Below are 18,690 nucleotides of genomic sequence, written 5' to 3' on the forward strand. Positions count from 1 at the left end.
AAAGGAAGACTTTAGCTTCATGCACTTAAATAGTTTATAACATGGAAGCTCTGGCAGCTAGATGCTTCTTCATTGCCTTTTAGATCACAGATTTTCAAACTTTTTTTTTTTTTTTTTTTTTAAAACTGTCTGGAGATTTCAGCTAAAGTACCCTTTACACTTTTTGCTCACTGAATGGTACCACAGTTGCAATAAAAGGCAGAATAATCTGGTTAACACATTTCTTTTTTCTCCGGTTTATTTCATATATAATTTTACACAAGTCTGGGACTGACAAATTGCTGAGAAACCAGAAAACCAAACAGGAGGCTTCATTCTTAAAACTTGGATGCAAAGAATTGAAAGGTAGTATTTAGGAATCTTTTGCTTTCTATTGGGAAAAGTCATTATAAAAATACAAAATAGTCTGCACTGTAAATGTTTACTATTTACATCCCACCTCGGCTTAATTGTGTGTCGCTTAAAATGTTTACAATATCAAAAACATTAACCTCAAGATAAAACTATAATTAATTACTGACTAAAAATGATCCAAAGGGACTCTGTTTAACTTTGTCGCTTTGCACTTTCTGACTTGTGTTTTCCTTCGATTTTCTATTGCAAGTAAGAAATGTATCAAACACAGAACACGTATTCAACCAGTCACTACTGCTGTTAATAAAGTGCAGCCGCGGTAATAAACAAAAGCCATCAAAGTATGAGTATTGTGATGACTATTTATGTTTACCAGAGAATTTATACTTCTAAAAAACGCAGAAACTCTGTGCTTCACAGATACCACAGGTTGAAAACAGCAAAAATCATGAGCAGCCCAGAGCTCTCTCCTGGAACAATCCACACAATCAAAATCGAACATGCACACAAGTGGAAAATGTGGATGCGATAGTCTGTGTTTCTGTTTCTGTTTTTTTTTTCTCATTAGCCGTTAACTGCTAAACAAAGATTAAATAAATATATATCGTGGTTTAGAGAACATATAACAGCGTTAAAATCATTATTTTCTCTTACTTTCATTTTTATTTGTGCATTTCTGAGTTGTCCTGAGTTCCCCCTATGACCCTTAGAAGTACCCCCAGGGCTACGCGTACTCCCGGTTGGAAACCCTTGCTTTAGATGATAAAATGCTCACTATGCCCTTGGCATTTCCTGTTGTTATAACACATTGGAAAGGGCTATGCATCTTCACAATCACTGTCTCCATTTAAATTTTTAACACCTTTTCCGATTTTCCTGAGTATTGCATCAGCATTTTGGTTTAGTTTCATTTCCTGGAGCGTCTTTATCAAAGTGGAGTAGGCATTGGGAATTCCATGTTGTTGTAACCATTCCGCCCATAATTCAAAGGTCTGATCCCTAACATTGTTTGGATTGTTCCCTACAATATTTTCAACTTCTCCCTTGGAAAATCCATTTGTTAAAAGAAACTTCCTTGTCTCACTGAAGCCAACTGTGTCCGCAATAAAGTAGAGATGGGGTTGAAGGTCAATATCTTTAAAAAAAAAAAACAACAAGAATAACATATATTAAATGGTAATGCAATTATTGGGAAAACAGTAATATGGCCAAATGTAAGCCATTTTGTTGTCATGAAATAAAGAAACAAAAGACATTGTCAAGAAAAAGGTGGAAGTCAATTGTGCCCTGTTTGAGTAAAACACTGAACAGTTTCTCAATAATCCATTAGGGGGAGTTACAGCACCATGAACTGAAAGAGCTAATGTGGAGGGGATGACTGCCCTTACCTCCATGACAAAAGTGCCTTGGTCTCCTGTTATCATACATGGAATACACATTTTAAATGACATGTATTACACTATGTAACATAATTTTTGTTCCTGGGTAGTAAGTGTTATTTCCTAATTGCTTATGCCTCAAAAGTATAGAAAATGGCTATTATTCCCCACAAACTTTGCTTTTGTGACCAGGACAGTGATATTTTGAAATTTACCTAATTCCAATGAGAAAACGGGCGAATGTGTGTCTTTTCATTCACATAAAGTCAGAGAAAAACAACATATGAATCCAAATTAACATGTATTTATACTAAAGTAATACAAAAATGACTACAAAAGATTTAGAAGCGAGTAGTTTTTCGAGATTTACAATTATACTGTAAATCACTTTCACGAAGCAGCCCCCAAATGTAGTCTCCCATCATGTTCTCGTTATACTGTCCTTGGTAGCGGCGTTCAAAGTCCAGTATATCCTGGTGGAAGCGATCGCCTTGCTCCTCCGAGTACGCTCCCATGTTCTCCTTGAATTTATCAAGATGAGCATCAAGGATATGGACTTTGAGGGACATCCTACAGCCCATTGTGCCGTAGTTCTTCACCAGAGTCTCAACCAGCTCCACATAGTTTTCGGCCTTGTTATTGCCCAGGAAGCTCCGAACCATTGCGACAGAGCTGTTCCAAGCCGCTTTCTCCTTACTAGTGAGCTTCATGGGGAATTCATTGCACTCCAGGATCTTCTTTATCTGTGGTCCGACGAAGACACCGGCTTTGACCTTTGCCTCAGACAGCTTAGGGAAGAAGTCTTGAAGGTACTTGAAGGCTGCCGACTCCTTATCTAGAGCTCTGACAAATTGTTTCATAAGGCCCAGTTTGATGTGCAGTGGTGGCATCAGCACCTTCCGGGGGTCCAACAGTGGCTCCCACTTGACGCTGTTCCTCCCCACAGAGAACTCGGTCCGCTGTGGCCAGTCCCACCTGTGGTAGTGCGCCTTGGTGTCCCTGCTGTCCCAAAGGCAAAGATAGTAGGGAAACTTGGTAAAACCGCCTTGGAGACCCATCAGGAATGCCACCATATTGAAGTCTCCTATGACCTCCCAGCCGTACTCATCATACTTCAAGCCGTCCAGCAAGGTCTTGATGCTGTTGTAATCCTCTTTGAGGTGCACCGAGTGAGCCAGGGGAAGAGACGGGTTACCATTATGGAGCAGCACGGCTTTGAGGCTCCTGGATGAGCTGTCAATGAAGAGGCGCCACTCATTCTGGTTACAGGCGATTCCGATTGCCTCGAACGGACTGGTCACAGTGGCAGAAGCAGAGCCCATCCTGACGGGTGAAGAAACTGGAAAAAGGTTGGTGACGCTTCCTCTGATCTGCGACTTGCACACTTTCATCCAACAAGTTCCACTGCTCGAGCCTAGACGTCAAAAGCTTGGCATTGGACTTGGTGAGACCAAGATCTCTAATCAAGTCGTTGAGGTCTTTTTGGTTGGGGTATTATGGGTTTCTCTCCTCAGCTCCACCTCTGAAATTGTCATCTGGATCTACAATGTCTTCCTCGCTCTCTGACTTGCTGCTCTCTTCTAAAGACGGCTGCTCTCTCTCCGGAGGAGTGGGTACAGGGAGCTCATGGCAGTGTGGCACCGGGGCGATGGATGAAGGAAGATACGTGAAAGCAGGTGCATTCTTGCCAGTCCGACGTTTGGAAGGGTCCACCATGCAGAAGTAGCAGTTGCTTGAGTGGTCAGTGGGTTCCCGCCAAATTCTTGGGATAGTGAACTTCATGGCTCTCTTTATCTCTCTGTACCATCCTACAAAAATACTTTTATTTCACCCATGACTAATGTGTAAGAGATTCTCGCAACATTTTTCATATATGATATATTTTTTCAATAACATTGAAAATTGTAAAACATTTTAAAATTAAAAACTTTTACAATTTTAAAAATTAACAAATTTTATAACATAAAATTCCGAGCAACAATTGTCCATCTTACCTTCCAGAGTTTTTTCCACGGTTTGTCTTGATCCCCGACAGGCATGCCGAAATATGCCTTGTAGGCCTCACACATCTTAGCAGATGCTTCCACGGAGTACTTTTTCGCTCGTCTTGATAAATTGGCCGCAGACATAGCAAAAATGCGTCTGCCGTATGCTTGCAGCCTCTTGATGCCATCTCAGAAAAATGCAGATATGTATCCACTTAGGCAGCTGGAACTAAACTGAACTGGTGGGCTTAAGGCCCCTGTATTTATACTACTATTTATATTACTGGAAAGTTCTAGAAGTTACTCCAAGTTTACTCAGCACTGAATCTATCTGGAATGTTCTGGAAAATAGGTAAATTTCAAAATATCACTGTCCTGGTCACAAAAGCAAAGTTTGTGGGGAATAATAGCCATTTTCTATACTTTTGAGGCATAAGCAATTAGGAAATAACACTTACTACCCAGGAACAAAAAAAAAAAAAAAAAATTGTTACACAGTGTTATCAAAGATAACCTTTGTTCTTCAAAAAATCCCTCAATTTTCCGATATTTTATTATCCGTCCCCTTCCAAATGTAATTTCCAAGTTTTCCTCTTTTTGTGACTGCACCTTCTGGCAACAGATGGTGTCCATTGTGTGAAGGTCGTCATGAGTTTTATGCTATTATTAAGTGCATTGACTTTTTTTTGGCACTATAACGGTCTGGCAGAGATTTTTCAAGTGCAGTCGATCACCCCATTACTTCATAATAATTACAAGACTTTAAAAAGACTAATCAGAGAGAATATTGTTTATAAAAAAAAAGCGTAGGTTGTTTGGTGCATCACATCAAGTTATTTCAAATAAATAAATAAAACCCATAAAACCCAGAAGTATAGCGTTGTGAGGGTTGTAGGGAATGATATCAAGTGGATTGTTTAAGCAAAAAAAAAAAAAAACAACAAGAATAACATATATTAAATGGTAATGCAATTATTGGGAAAACAGTAATATGGCCAAATGTAAGCCATTTTGTTGTCATGAAATAAAGAAACAAAAGACATTGTCAAGAAAAAGGTGGAAAAAATTGTTACACAATGTTATCATTCATTTTTACAGTTGTTGCTAAGAAGTTAAAAAATGATAACATTTCTGTTTTGTATACTGAACTACGTAAGCTATAATTGTATATTCCTACTGCTGAAATTATTAGAGGAGTACTATATTTGAACTACATTTGGGACATTTAAACAAGGTCTGTTACGGTACTTTTCACAAAAGTAAAGAAAAATGAAAGAATGTGGAGAACACACAAGACTGTGGGACTGTTTCCTGGAGCTCTTAAAGGTATTACATATCATTCTAAATGACCTGGATTCAATTGTGTAACATGTATTCAATAAAGTCAAAACACAGTGTGCCGTTTAGTAACAATGGTTAAAAAGGATAAGCTTACATACCTGGAAGAAGAGGGTTAGCCTGTTAAGAGAAAAAGTTCAGATTTAAAAAAAAAAAAAGTTATTTTGGTCTGTAAATCAATTGACATCAGGTCATTGCTTTCTGTCCAGCTATGGGTTTCTGTATACTGTTGGCAGATATAAAGGGGTTTACAGTGTATTCGTGCATTCGTGTTTTATTCAATGTATTATATTCTTTTTGGTGCACTCTGTTTACATACACAAGGTAAAATGAGACAACCTTGCACAAGATACCCACTCACAGATGCACATTCCCATTCATTAACATAACATGGACAAGCAGTCTTGGGGAGAAAAAGAACAAAATAAACAAATCCCTATCTATTATTCATTTATAATGAAAGAAAAAGCCATGCGTACCTCAGTAGTAGTACATGTTATGTTTTCATCAATATCAAGTTTATATTTTTTGCCTACAAAATAAAGGAAAATAAGTTATTTGATTATTTAGCTTTGCACATATCTTCAATATTGTGAATGTCTGGCTGAACTTACCAAAGCAGAGTTTTTTGGTGATCCAACAATAAACTGACCCTATTATTATTGCCATTATAGGTAAAATGATAAGAAAGAGCCACCAACTGCTGCCACCTGCAATACAAATATTGCATTATTATACCAAGTACATGCTTTAACATCCTAAATGCAAACCTTATTCAGAAAGACTGGACACAAAAAGAATGGTTCTAGCATTCTAGCCACCCTGAAACATATTAAATCATAATTTGTGAGAACACTCCCCAGGAATTGGTCCTTTTGTTTAAGTTCTGCCTAAGAATGAAAATCTGGTTGGAAAGGTAGAGCGAGAATGTACAAAACGTTTTATTGTCCGAGTTACACCCACTGAACTGCACTGTTGTCAAACGTTCTTATTTGTATTCTTGTGAAACTGAAACAATGTAATATGGAGATTACTTCAAGCTAAACTGATAAATATTAAATCAGTATAAATACTCTGAAATAAAGATTGAATGCAAATGCACAAATAATTTAAAATTAGCATTGCATATCTTGGGGTTACAAAAACAGTTCTGTTCTCGGTATTAAAAAGTGTGTTCTTCTGTATGGTATGTCTTGTTATTGTACAGTTATGGCCAAAGGTTTTGCATCACCAAGAATTTTAGGATTACCACATAATAAAAAACAAAATACATCCACCCCTCATTATATAGGCCCCTGCTATACTGTGGATTCAGATATATCACGGTCCTCCCCATTTGTACAGTCTAACTGCGCGTTCCTTAGCTGCAATATACACTACCGGTCAAAAGTTTTAGAACACCTCCATTTTTCCAGTTTTTATTGAAATTTACACAGTTGAACGTCTCAATGTACTCTGAAATTAAAGCATAGAACAAATAATCAAAGTAGCCACCTTTTGCAGAAATAACAGCCAAACACACTCATGGCATTCTTTCTACAATGGAAATCAAATATTGTTCGGAAAGTTCTTCCCAACACTGTTGCAGAAGCCACTCGACCTGTCAAACCTGCAGCTCGTAGTCTTCTCTTCACAGTTGAAACTGAGACTTGCTTACTTCGACCAGTGTTAAGCTGTGCTTGAAGCTGTTGTCCTGTGAGCCGCCTATCACGCAAGTTGTTGACTCTCAGAAACCTGTCTTCTGATTCAATTGTGGCTTTGGGTCTGCCAGACCTCTTCCTGTCAGAGTTTCCTCCAGTTTCCAAGTGCCTTTTGATGGTGTAGGCAACTGTACTCACGGACACCTTGGTTTTCTTTGCAATTTCTCTAAAGGAAAGACCTAAACTTTTAAGAGTTATAATGATCTGTCTGTCTTCCTTTGTTAATTGCCTTTTTCTCACCATTATGATAGCAATATACTACTTCCTGCAGTACAATACTGTCCAAATAATGCTTAAGAGGGTGTAGTAACACAGTCTGTTCCAACACTGCTTTTATACAGACAGGGTTTGTAAGTAATCAACAAAAGTTGGGACACCTGTAGGAATTGTTAGCATCAACTTACAAGGCTTAATTTACTTCCATTGCTGCAGAACAGCTGTAAGTTGTTAACCCATTATTTGTTCCCTGAAAAAAGGCCTTTTTGTATAATGTACATTATTTTTCAGTTTCTGGCAACCTAAACTTTTTTTTTTAAACCTCTGGCAGTTTACTGCTTACCTTTGTTCCATTTCAGGTTATTCACTGGATTTGAACTGCTGAAATTTCAATAAACTTGAAAAAAGGGGGTGTTCTAAAACTTTTGACCGGTAGTGTACATAGACAATTTCACTTAGAGTTACTGTTAGTTTTACTTTGTACTGCACACCACAAACTAAAATATACAGAACAATTAGAAACAAATCATTAATATTGTATTGTTATCATATACACACGTATTGCACAATAACACAAAGCAAATTAAATATCTACTTGCTGAAGCGTTTTTTTAAGCAATGCACTAGCAAAAGTCACAGGGCAGTGACGCCGGCTCCCTCTGTGTAATGGGAATGGATTCTTTCAATACACCGGTTTGGCATTTGAGAAAGATGCATGAAATTAATTGAGACTTAAGTTGATGAGAAGCAATTACTCTCGGCAGTATGAATTAAAACGGTGAGCTGCTTTTTATATGAAAAATGAGAAAAAGCGGATTGTGTAGAGGATTTATATTGGACCCTGACGCCCCGATAAAAACAAGGGAGTGGTTGTACAGTATTTGTTATTAGCCTATTTGTTTTTCTATGCGTCTCTTGCTATATCGCGGACCTCGATATATGGCGGATTTGTACTGGACCCCGACACCCGCGATATATCAAGGGGATGGTCTATATATGAACATAATTAAGATCTTTTATTTAACATCATGCAATCAAAAAAACTACCAAAAACCATAATAGCAGTATAGTATTTCATGTTAGATTTTTCAATTTGTCTATTTTTCATGAAGTATATGGAAAAGTACAAAGCAGTATGAAATTCATTATGTTACAGTAACATTATTCAGCAGGTCGATTTGACTATATGAAGCAAAATTAGTTAATTCTATAGGGGTGATGCAAAACGTTCGGCTATAGCTGTATATTGATTTTCCCAATAATAAACAAAAATAAAATGTATCTGTGTACCTTTGGTCAACAATAATAATAATACTAATATAATAATAATCAAATCTTACTTTTTGCTGTTGGCTTGCAGACCGTGTTGTTGGTTTGTGTACATTCCTTTTCTTCAATCTCAGAATTTCCGCACCTAAAAAGTCCAAATATTAACAAATTGATTGATATCAGAGAGAGCATTTTTTTTTCTTTTCAAATAAAGAAGATTTCAGAACTTTAGACCCACTTTTGGCAGGGTGTACAGTGGAAACAGTCTGTCTTGGCATCACAATAGAAGCCCTTCAGACATCTGCACTTTCTGTTACTAGTCATCTTGCATGGCAACTCTTCCACAAACCCTGTAAGAAAACAAATGAAAGCTGTCAGGGGCTTGGACAGGTTCATATTAAAGCATGTGTTATAGCATAAGAATATCAGGAAGCCAATCGGCCCACCAAGTCTCCTACCCTCTGTCCTAACTCTATCTCTGCTTAATTTCCAACTGTGCTCTAGTCCTGTTTACCGTGCTATACTATACTGTTCAGTCATGCATTAGTTGTATTATTTCTGTTCTGTGGGGGCTGTTAAACCAAAGCTGTAGACCCCCCCACCCCCCCACCCACAACAAAGCATCACCGCAAGTTTAAAAAACATACATACTACCATACATTATACAGCTCCTGAAAAGTTTGAATGTCACCTTAAAACAGGGAAACATTTTTAATTGAATCAGCACTGTGGCCAACATTTGTACTCTGCAGTACAGATACAACATTTGCTCACAGTTTCTATGTTTTATTATTAAAAGTATTCTACAGATCTGCCCAGAGATACTGTATACGCACCATTCTCTTCGTCACATATTTTACAAGCTTCACAGTCCGTTAAGTAGTTTGGGTAGGAAGTATATGTTCCTAATGGACACTGCTCACAGGTTGGTTCCATGTTTAGTTGTACAATCCTTCTTCAATTTCTGGCCTATGAAAATACAATACAATATCTCTCTCTCTCTATATATATATATATATATATATATATATATATATGAATAGAGAGTTGAGGATAGCCTTTGTACATATACATCTTTACATACTATGATTATAATATTCATATATATGTGAAAAATGTACAACACAATGTGATACTCTTTGTAAGTGATAACACTTTTACATGTTGTGTTGATTGTCTGTAGAAGTTAGAGGGTGGGGTGGGGGGGGGGTGGCATGTAGTGATAAATAACAAAACCTTACATTGGCTACCAAGTTGTTGGCTACCAAGTTGTCAAGATAGATATGTCTACATTATTTACAGTTGGTGAAGGATATAAGAACTACAGTACAGTAAGAACCACAACACATACCCTCCCTACAGTGCAGTTCTTTGAAGCCATCATGTGCAGCTTATCGCAAGCATTAAAAACATAACACATTTATACACTGAGCGTGACCCAGCATCTTGGTGCCGCTGGGCACTGCGGGTGGTTAGAAATTGTTGTTCTTCCCGTTTTGATGGCGAAAATAGCACCAACAACACTAAACTGTTTAACTGATAAGTACCTTTGGATTTGAAAAGGACTATAAGAACTTTACTGTATGACTAATCATGAAATTGATGACTCATATAGTTGCAGAAAACTGGAATTACCCATCAAAGAAAACTGTAAAATACAGTGTTTTAAATCTGGGTTGACTGTATGTATCACTAGAAAACCTATTAGAAAATAATTATAAAACAGAAGGTATTTAAATGATATTAAAAAAGTAAAAGGTGCCCTAATAACATTTCAGTCCCACATCAAACAAACAGCTAAACTCCACTGCACTTTTTTTTTTTGGTACATATCAAGTTCACTCACTGTACCTATCTTTAGGTAAATTCCCAAAAAAACATAAACATGACCAAAAAGTCAGATGACTTCCAATATTCTCAGCAGGACAGAGTGTATTTTAAAAACAGGTCAAATCGATTGCAGATCAATTTCCATTGAAGCTGCTGTAGGCTTGTGTTAAAAGAAAAAGCACTCACAATAAACAGACCTAGAGTTCTGAAAGAACACAAGTTCATGTAAGTGGTGTTAATTCTAAACTTGTATTTATTTAGAAAATGTTGTATTATTAACAGTATTACTATTATTATTACTGATATCCAAAGGTACAACTAATGCACATACCTGGTGCACACATCTGGCAGCACAATCCATTGTTTCCAGCATGTTGATCTTGAGGACATGTACTTCTTTTCACAAGGTAATGATGATCCAAACTGCTTGCAAAACTGAATTTTGTTTTGTTTGCTACTGGAGTAGATAAGGCAGCCAACTGCAGAGCAGACACACAGTCGCAGATTGTGATATCAGTTATATAGTCTGTGTGAAATGGTAGAAAAATACTATAGTAATGCTGTTTTATAATACCCACATATTACCCTGAAGAGCCTTAGTATTACAACAGCAAATGATACCAAACCAAAATTGGCAAATGTTACCACACTAGTCCACAAATAATTGTTTTAGTTGCCTATGTGCTGGTACTGCCATAAACAGAACCTGCATCCTTGTATCACTTAATTGCCATGAAGAGTGTGCTGCATGCTGGTTTTGTGGCAGTTTTCCAAATATGGTACCCTTGTTTCAGGGGACTGGTCCACAAACAAAAATCAACTACAACACACAACCACACAGAAGTAAAAACACATCACTGCTGAATTGGGTTGGCAAATTACTACCTGCAAAATGCTCACTTCTTGTTATGTCATATATCTGCTTACTGCTAATTATATAGTTTTCTCTAAACAAACACAGTGGTGATCTCCCTGGGCTCATAAGGGAAGCCCACAAAATTTACAGTAACTGTTTTTAATGCTTTGTACATAGTTCATAAAATCTTACTTGTTAGTTTGTAAACAGGGTTTACTTGTGTATTTATTTATTTAGAAAAACAAACATTTAAGAAAACAATCTTCAAAATAAAGCACGATTTACATTTTTCTTTCAATAAACGGAAGTTCCTGAACAAGTTTATAAGCAGACTTTTCTGCTGCCCATACACTCGAGTCTTATACGGTCCCAACAACATTAAAACAGTTGTATGTCATTGTTTTGTGGTGAAAACCTCTTGAAACTTGCTTTAAAGAGTATGAAAACCACTAATAAAAGCAGGTTAGTGTATAATCACTAAAATACTGCGTATTACTTATTTATCTACAGTGAAAAACATTACCAAAATGCGTAGTTGTTTTGCCATAAAAGTGAAAGTAAACGTTAGTGTTTCGATTGTTATTTAACTATTTGCATTACATTTTACCTTATTTTAAAACTTTGTTTCATAGAAATGTAGTCAGAATACTGATCAATGTAAGCACTCGTTGCTTGAATGTGAATAAAATCTTCATGGAAAAGTGTTTAACATCCTCTCTGACTTTATCCATTTTAAGACGACTCACACCCAGGGACGCAGTGTAAAGCACAGCCCAGCCTACCGATACAAATAGAAATGTGCAATGTGCTTACCTGTAGCAAACTAAATGTGAATATAATCCTGGAATGGGTTATTGAAATCTGCATTTTCAAGTCCTTCTGGCCGTGACCTCGTTTATCGAGAGTGCGTTTTCACGCTAAGACAAGAAGTCAGGTCGCCTGGTTGTGAGTTTTGGCAATGCGTTCACTGGATGTAGTGGTGATAGGTCTTCTCAACAATGAACAGAGTTTAAATTGAGCCATAGTTCGGGGAAGGCGCACTGTAACTAAAAGAGTTGTGGGATACAGCTTTCGTGTCAAGATGGCGACTAAAGTTTTACAGCTTCTCTAACAACTTCTGAAAAGGATGAACAAACATTTACTGTGCTCGTACACCCAGAAGTGCGGGAAAGATGTAAGTTGTATTAAAGGTGAGTATAATTCCATTAAAAAAAAAAAAAAAAAGTTTGGTGTACCTCCCACAACTGATATATATGTACCTAGAGGCGTGTATAATATATGTATGTATAATACATTATTGAAATAAATAATTATCATAGATGTGTGATGATTAATATTCTTTTTCAGATTTTGTTTTGGCTACATTGTTTTATAACAAGTTAAAACAATCACACCCTCGAGTGATATATATATATATATATATATATATATATATATATATATATATATATATATATATAATAATCCTAAATTAATATTATCTGGATTTAATTCTCACTTCGTATTGCGGTATTACTGTACCATGTAGTGTAGTCTACATAATACTGCTTCCCTTTTTACGCCAATATCGTTATGTTTTAAAACAAATATAATCTGATAATCATAAGTGAATTGCATTCAAAAATGTCATTTATAAGTGAAAATGTAAATCTTGTCAATTTCAATGAAATGGTCACCCAAAGCAAGGGGATTTCAGTCTGAAGCCTAAGTCAGTTAAGTCTGAAATGTGTATAACACGGTGTTAGAACACTGGCCAATATATAAAAGTGTCTTTGTTAGATGTTCTCTGAGTTAACTAGCAAGTTACCTAATTAACCTTTTGTCACCAATTATTGTTAACAGGTTAGGGTCCATGATTACTATAAATATAGGTAGCATTGGCTCAAGTTTGTCATTCCTAAATGTAAGGGAGCAGAAAATGGCAAAATATGCTCAGTTAAGCAAAGAAAAAAGACAGTCTGTGATTACTTTAAGAAATGAAGGTCAATCTTTAAGACAAAAAGAACTTTGCAAGTGTCTGTAATTGCTGTGGCCAAGACCATCAAACATTTTGAAGAAATTGGCACTTATGAGGCCCGAAGAAGATCAGACAGGCCAAGGGTGACCTCAGAATCAGAGAACAAATTAATTCGAGTCATAAGTCTGCGAAACCAGCGACTAATTGCGCCTGAAATACAAGGTCAGCTAAATGTTACTAGAAGTACAGATGTTTCAACATCAACTGTTCAGAGGAGATTGCGTGAAGCTGGCCTAACTGGAAGAATTGCTGCAAAGAAACCATTGTTAAGAGTGCAGAATAAGAGGACGAGACTTGCCTGGGCCAAAAAACACAGAAACTGGGTGTTTGAGGAGTTGAAGTTGGTCTTATGGACTGATGAGTCAAAATTTGAAATATTTGGGTCCAGCTGCTGAGTATTTGTAAGATGCAGAGAGGGAGAGTGCATGAGTTTTGCATGTGTGGTTCCCACTGTCAAGCATGGAGGAGGCAGTGTCCTGGTCTGGGGTTGCTTTGTTGGTGACAGAATTGGTGATCTTTACCAAGTCCATGGCAAGCTCAACCAGCATGGCTATCATAGCATACTTCAGAGGCATGCCATTCCATCAGGATTACGGCTAGTTGCATAGTCCTTCATTCTTCAGTATGATGACCCGAAACACACCTCAAAGTTGTGCAAGAACTATCTGGTGAAGAAGGAAAGTGAAGGACAACTCAATCTAATGGCCTGGCCTGCCCAGTCTCCAGACCTCAACCCCATAGAACTTGTATGGGACGAACTGGACAGAAGAGTCAAAGCAGAGCTGGGAAGACGTGTTGGGTGATTTCCTGCTGAAACTTGTTAACCGATTGCCTTGTGTTTTTGTGAGGGTTATTAAGGCAAAGGGTGGGTATTTTGAGGAATCCAAGATTTAGAGACAATTTTCAATTTTCTTGAACGTTGCTTTGATAAGCCTTATGTTTTGTTTTGTATATTGTAACATGTGTTTTCATTTTCAAGTATTTACAGAAACGTATACGACGTAAAACATTTTAGTTTCTTCAGAAGTAGGTGGACAACCTGCACGCAATAGCTGGATCAAGCAACATTACATGAGTGGCCTCAGGTACCCTAAAAAGTTATTTCTTAACTGCCCAATTTTATTAATGGATAGAAAAACTACACTATGCAAATAATGAGATGGCAAAATTGTACATAATAGGAAGTTGTTTTAAAATAAATAAATAAATAATAGTATTAGATGTGCTCACTGATAAATTTGTTCGGGAAACTGCAATGTTTCAATATATACAGCCTCCAATAATGTTTCGCCATTTATTTCACTGTATCTTTATTGTATGTTTTTCAGTTAATTGCCAACCTGAACACCTTTCAGCTTATCCAAATAACCTCACAGCAGCAAGAGGGACCTCCGGTACCCCACTGAGTTGTATGCATTTTTGCTTAAAGTACAAGATACAATGTAATGTTAAATCATTGCCGTTATGGGTGGTTGACAGTTGTTTTTCCTTCTAAAGTTTTCCTACTTGAATAATCTTTCCTGAATTTTAAAAAATAAATAAATAAATAAATCCTAATTATTGCAGGGTTACTTATTGCTATAGACATAAAGTACTGTGAGAAGTATATTCTCTGCTTAACAGTTGAATCTGAAGAAAACCAGCCTGTATGGTCGAACCCCTGGAATGTGACCACCTAGAACAGGATGGCTACACAAGCATTAATATAAGTTTATGATTTGCCAGATATACAGATGTTACTGAGGAACACAAACTAAAACTAAAACTGTATTTGAAGTATATCCAGATGTTTTGAAGAATAAGGGTTCAAGACAAGTGATGAAGCCAGCAAAGGATGGGAAAGGTGTCTCCAGAAGTGGAGAAATCATGAACGCAGCTTCAAGGACTGTATTTAACCAGAAAAAAGACTGGTGCCGGCAAAAATAAGAAGACAGACTTTTTTGAACAACTCGATGCCATTACTGGCCAAAAACATGCTTTAAAACCAATGGCACTAAGTGACACAACAAGGGCCCCTCAAACCATAGCCCTTGTTGCAGAAGCATCTACCAAGGAACGGCACCCTTCATCAGATTGCAACCAGTTGGAAATCCTCACATCTATTTCACCACCTTCCGCCTCCTTGTCAGGAGCTGACTCTCTGCTAATGCATCAGAGCCTCAGTCTTCTGAAGAATCTTCAGGCAGTGGAACCACAGCAACTTCCAGCAGAAGGGATAGTGCTAAGAGGAGGAAGTTTACACATGCGGCAGAGCTGCTCCAACAGTATCAAGAAGAGGACAGAGAGATAGAGTAGGAAAGAGAAAGGAAGGAGCAAATGAAATCTGAGAGGCTGCACACAATGCTACAACAGCAGCAGGTAGAGAGAATGGAGGTGATGAAAGCACCCGTAGATGTTTTAAAAAAAAAAAAAACAGTACACACATCCATAAAGCAAGTGAAAATGTAAATAAACAAGTATAAACACTTGGTTAAACTCCAAAAGTATTTGGACAGTGACACATTTTTTGTTATTTAGGCTCTGTATTCCAGCACTTTGGATTTGAAATGATACAGTGATTGTGGGGTTAAAATGCAGACTGTGATCTCTAATTTGAGAGTATTTTCATCCATATTGGATGAACCTTTTAGAATTTACAGCACATTTTGTACATAGTCCCCACATTATAAGGTACAAAAAATATTTGGACAACTGGCTTCACAGCTGTTTCTTATTAGGCAGGTGTGTTTGCTTGCATCGTTAGTGCATGCACAAGAGAGCTGTCAATGTCTAGCCTTGATTCTAGGGTTTGCATTTGCCTTTGGAGTCGGTTGCTGGTGTCTGACAACATGAGGACCAAAGAAGTATCAATGCAAGTAAAGCTTGCCAGCGTGAGGCAGAAAAATCTGAATAAATCGATCAGAGACATAGCTAAAACATTAAGAATGCCAAAATCAACCGTTTCCTACATCATTAAGAAGAAAGCAAGCACTGGTTAGCTCAGCTATGGCAAACGACCTGGTAGACCAAGGAAGACCACTATACTGGATGACCGAAGAATACTTTCAATGGTGAAGAAAAAACCCCTAACAGTCCAACAGATCAGGAACACTCTCCAGGAGATAGGCATAGATGTGTCAAAGAGTACCATACACAGAAGAGCACACCAGCAGAACTTCAGAGGGTACACCACAAGATGCAAACCACTAGTAAGCCTCAAGAACAGAACGGCCAGGTTACAGTTTGCTAAAAAGTACTTAAAAGAGCCTGTAGAGTTCTGGTACAGTCTTATGGACAGATGAGACGAAGATTAACCTGTACCAGGGTGATGGAAAGAGGAAAATGTGGAGATAAAAAAAGGAACTGCCCATGATCCCTCAAATTAAAGCTAACAGTCCACCCCATAGTCATTGTATCATTTCAGATCTAAAGTGCTGAAATACAGAGCCAAAACAACAAAAAATGTGTCACTGTCCAAATACTTTGAGTTCACTGATTATTGCAATGCAGTCTAGCACATTTGCCTCTGTCTAGAAATATATTTTGCAGACAGACCTATCTATGACATTAGTCACTATCATGTACATGACCAGCCTGTTGGTTCATCAATAACACTCATAACTGCAGCGACAACATTTTTAATGACTTGGTCCGTTTTTGTGTTGTGGTCACAGGTTCTTGGTCAATGGTCACTTAACCCGGTTGTGTTGTGGTCAAAACGCGAAAACACACACCTGGTTTCGGTTTTCTTGATACCGTACACACTACGTCACAATTGCATAAGAGATATTATGATACAGCATAAATAATGCAGCTAGACAAATAGTGATTAACTGGTGTTTTCTGAGTAAAGTCTGTTAGTATTCTGCCTGCACCCCTACACAGTACTGTCCATGTGAGATTTAAACTAGTATTTTTTCTGGCAGATTGAGGTTAGAACGAGGTGCTGCATAAAAATAAGAAATCTTAAAGTAAATTTCAGCAATCCTTGTTTTAAAAAATAAATGAATAAAAATTTTAAAAGAAGACAAAAAAGAAATATATATGTGAGTCAGTCCAGCTGAAGTGGAACATGAGTTTTTCGACCCCTTGTAATTATGTGTTACCTTAATTAATTGTTTTATGGTGAAAGCCTCTTGAAACTTGCTTTAAAGAGTATGAAAACCACTATTTAAATGCATATTTAAGTGTAATACAGCATGGTGAAGCACAGTACAACAATGCTGAAATTACTGGGTAAATTAAATGCAGTACTCTTTTATTAGGCACAGCCATCATAGCAAACTGAAAGAGCTTACTGAATGGGAATCCTCCAGCCCAAGTCAGACATGGTACACATACATTTATGGTAATGCCACAGAAATTTGTTTTAAAGGTCATCAGGCTAGCTGCCAGCATCTCCAGAATTCTCAGCTTTTCTATCGGTTTGAAATCTTAAACAAGTCGCTTTTGTAGTTTCCAGACAGGCTGTGGCCTTGTACTGCAAATTCAGATTGGTCATTTGCCTACAGTTTTGGAGAGCATGCCTGTTGTGACCCTGTTATGTCTCCCTCCTGTACAAAAAATAACTACCCCTGATTGTACTGGTATTGAGTATCTGGCTGTAGTCAAGAAATCAAAAAAAAAAAAAGTGAACAGATTTAACCATACTGCACTTCAGTAATTTGATGCTTATTAAACTTACTAAACTTAAAATCTCTGTGCTTCTGACCTTGCTCCTTCCATTATGCACACTCTCAACCTGTCCCTGGTTTCAGGCCTGGTTCCTGCTGCCCTCAAGACTGCCCCAGTAACGCCAGTGCTCAAAAAACCCTCCCTTAACCCGGCTGTCTTATCTAACTTCCATCCCATATTCAATCTTCCTTTTCTCTCCAAAACTATTGAAAGGGCTATAGCCAGCCAGCTGATTAAACATTTCATACATAACAATCTGCTTGAATTTCTGCAGTCTGGCCTCCGGCTGCATCACAGTACCAAAACTGCTGTGCTCCAGATTGTAAATGATCTGCTTAATGCTCCTGCTGCACCCTCCATCCTTGTCCTAACTGACCTAACTGCTGCTTTTGATACCATAGATCATAGCATTGTTCTTGACCGCATTAGGAAGTATGCTGGGATCTCTGGAGCCGGTCTCTCCTGGCTGTCTTCTTACCTACGCTTACCCTCACTCGTTTCAAATCAACTCTCAAGACCTACTTGTTCTCTCTTGCTTTCAATGCTCTTTAAGCCTGTATGAACAGGATGTAACATCAGACCAGAAACACACTCCACAACGAGGCCTAACTGGTGAAAACAGCCGTGTTACTCAGTATATTTATTAATACACAAACAAAAGATTTGAACAAGCAAAAGACACAAAACAAAAGGCGCGTTGGCCAAACAAATAAACAAATAATAAACAGCAACAAAACAAGTATTGTGCTGGTCTATAAACCAGCACACTAGCATTTATTATATTCCTTTTACTACCTCTTTACGGACTTACGTCTCTCCACTGACACTCTCCCTGCTGAGCCTGGAGTGCGTCTTTTTATAGTCTGTGACTGGAGCCTTAATTACCTAATTTGATATAATTATTACCTTAAGGCTCCAGCCACATTCCCACGAGGGTATTAGGGAAGGGGTTTTAACCCAATCCCCACTGACTACACAATAGAAAGACCGGCTTTTCGCCAATAAATAAGGCAGACGGTGCTTGTCCCACTCGCACATAAACAAATATAATAATAACAACAACAAAATAATCAAAGGGATGGGACTCTCCGCC

The 18,690-nt window shown here is 37.7% G+C and overlaps 1 protein-coding gene across 2 annotated transcripts; it reads right to left on the minus strand.

Moving 5' to 3' along the window:
* Positions 1 to 207: 207 nt before the first annotated feature.
* LOC121321385 (tumor necrosis factor receptor superfamily member 6-like) lies at positions 208 to 12,164 on the minus strand. 2 transcript variants are annotated; one of them, XM_041260302.1, is made up of 9 exons: positions 11,741 to 12,164; positions 10,403 to 10,550; positions 9,078 to 9,210; positions 8,480 to 8,591; positions 8,313 to 8,386; positions 5,671 to 5,766; positions 5,536 to 5,588; positions 5,158 to 5,176; positions 208 to 1,489 (listed from the first exon to the last, which is right to left on the minus strand). In XM_041260302.1, the coding sequence occupies exons 3-9, from the start codon at positions 9,175 to 9,177 to the stop codon at positions 1,173 to 1,175; spliced, it is 771 nt and encodes a 256-aa protein (XP_041116236.1). In that variant the 5' UTR covers positions 9,178 to 9,210; positions 10,403 to 10,550; positions 11,741 to 12,164; the 3' UTR covers positions 208 to 1,172. The 2 variants fall into 2 exon arrangements, with proteins under 2 accessions (XP_041116236.1, XP_041116237.1); XM_041260303.1 differs by having other exon boundaries at positions 10,403 to 10,597.
* Positions 12,165 to 18,690: the final 6,526 nt, after the last annotated feature.

This window comes from Polyodon spathula, chromosome 10 (assembly GCF_017654505.1).
Source record: "Polyodon spathula isolate WHYD16114869_AA chromosome 10, ASM1765450v1, whole genome shotgun sequence".
NCBI classification, from domain to species: Eukaryota; Metazoa; Chordata; class Actinopteri; order Acipenseriformes; family Polyodontidae; genus Polyodon; species Polyodon spathula.

Excerpts from the sequence above, each read along its gene's own strand:
- LOC121321385 (XM_041260302.1), bottom strand. The coding sequence starts at position 9,177 with ATGGAACCAACCTGTGAGCAGTGTCCATTAGGAACATATACTTCCTAC. Across the intron at positions 5,767-8,312 it reads CTGCAAGCCAACAGCAAAAA|GTGGCAGCAGTTGGTGGCTC; the intron begins GTAAGATTTGAT and ends TTTGTATTGCAG. Across the intron at positions 5,589-5,670 it reads CACCAAAAAACTCTGCTTTG|GCAAAAAATATAAACTTGAT; the intron begins GTAAGTTCAGCC and ends TTTATTTTGTAG.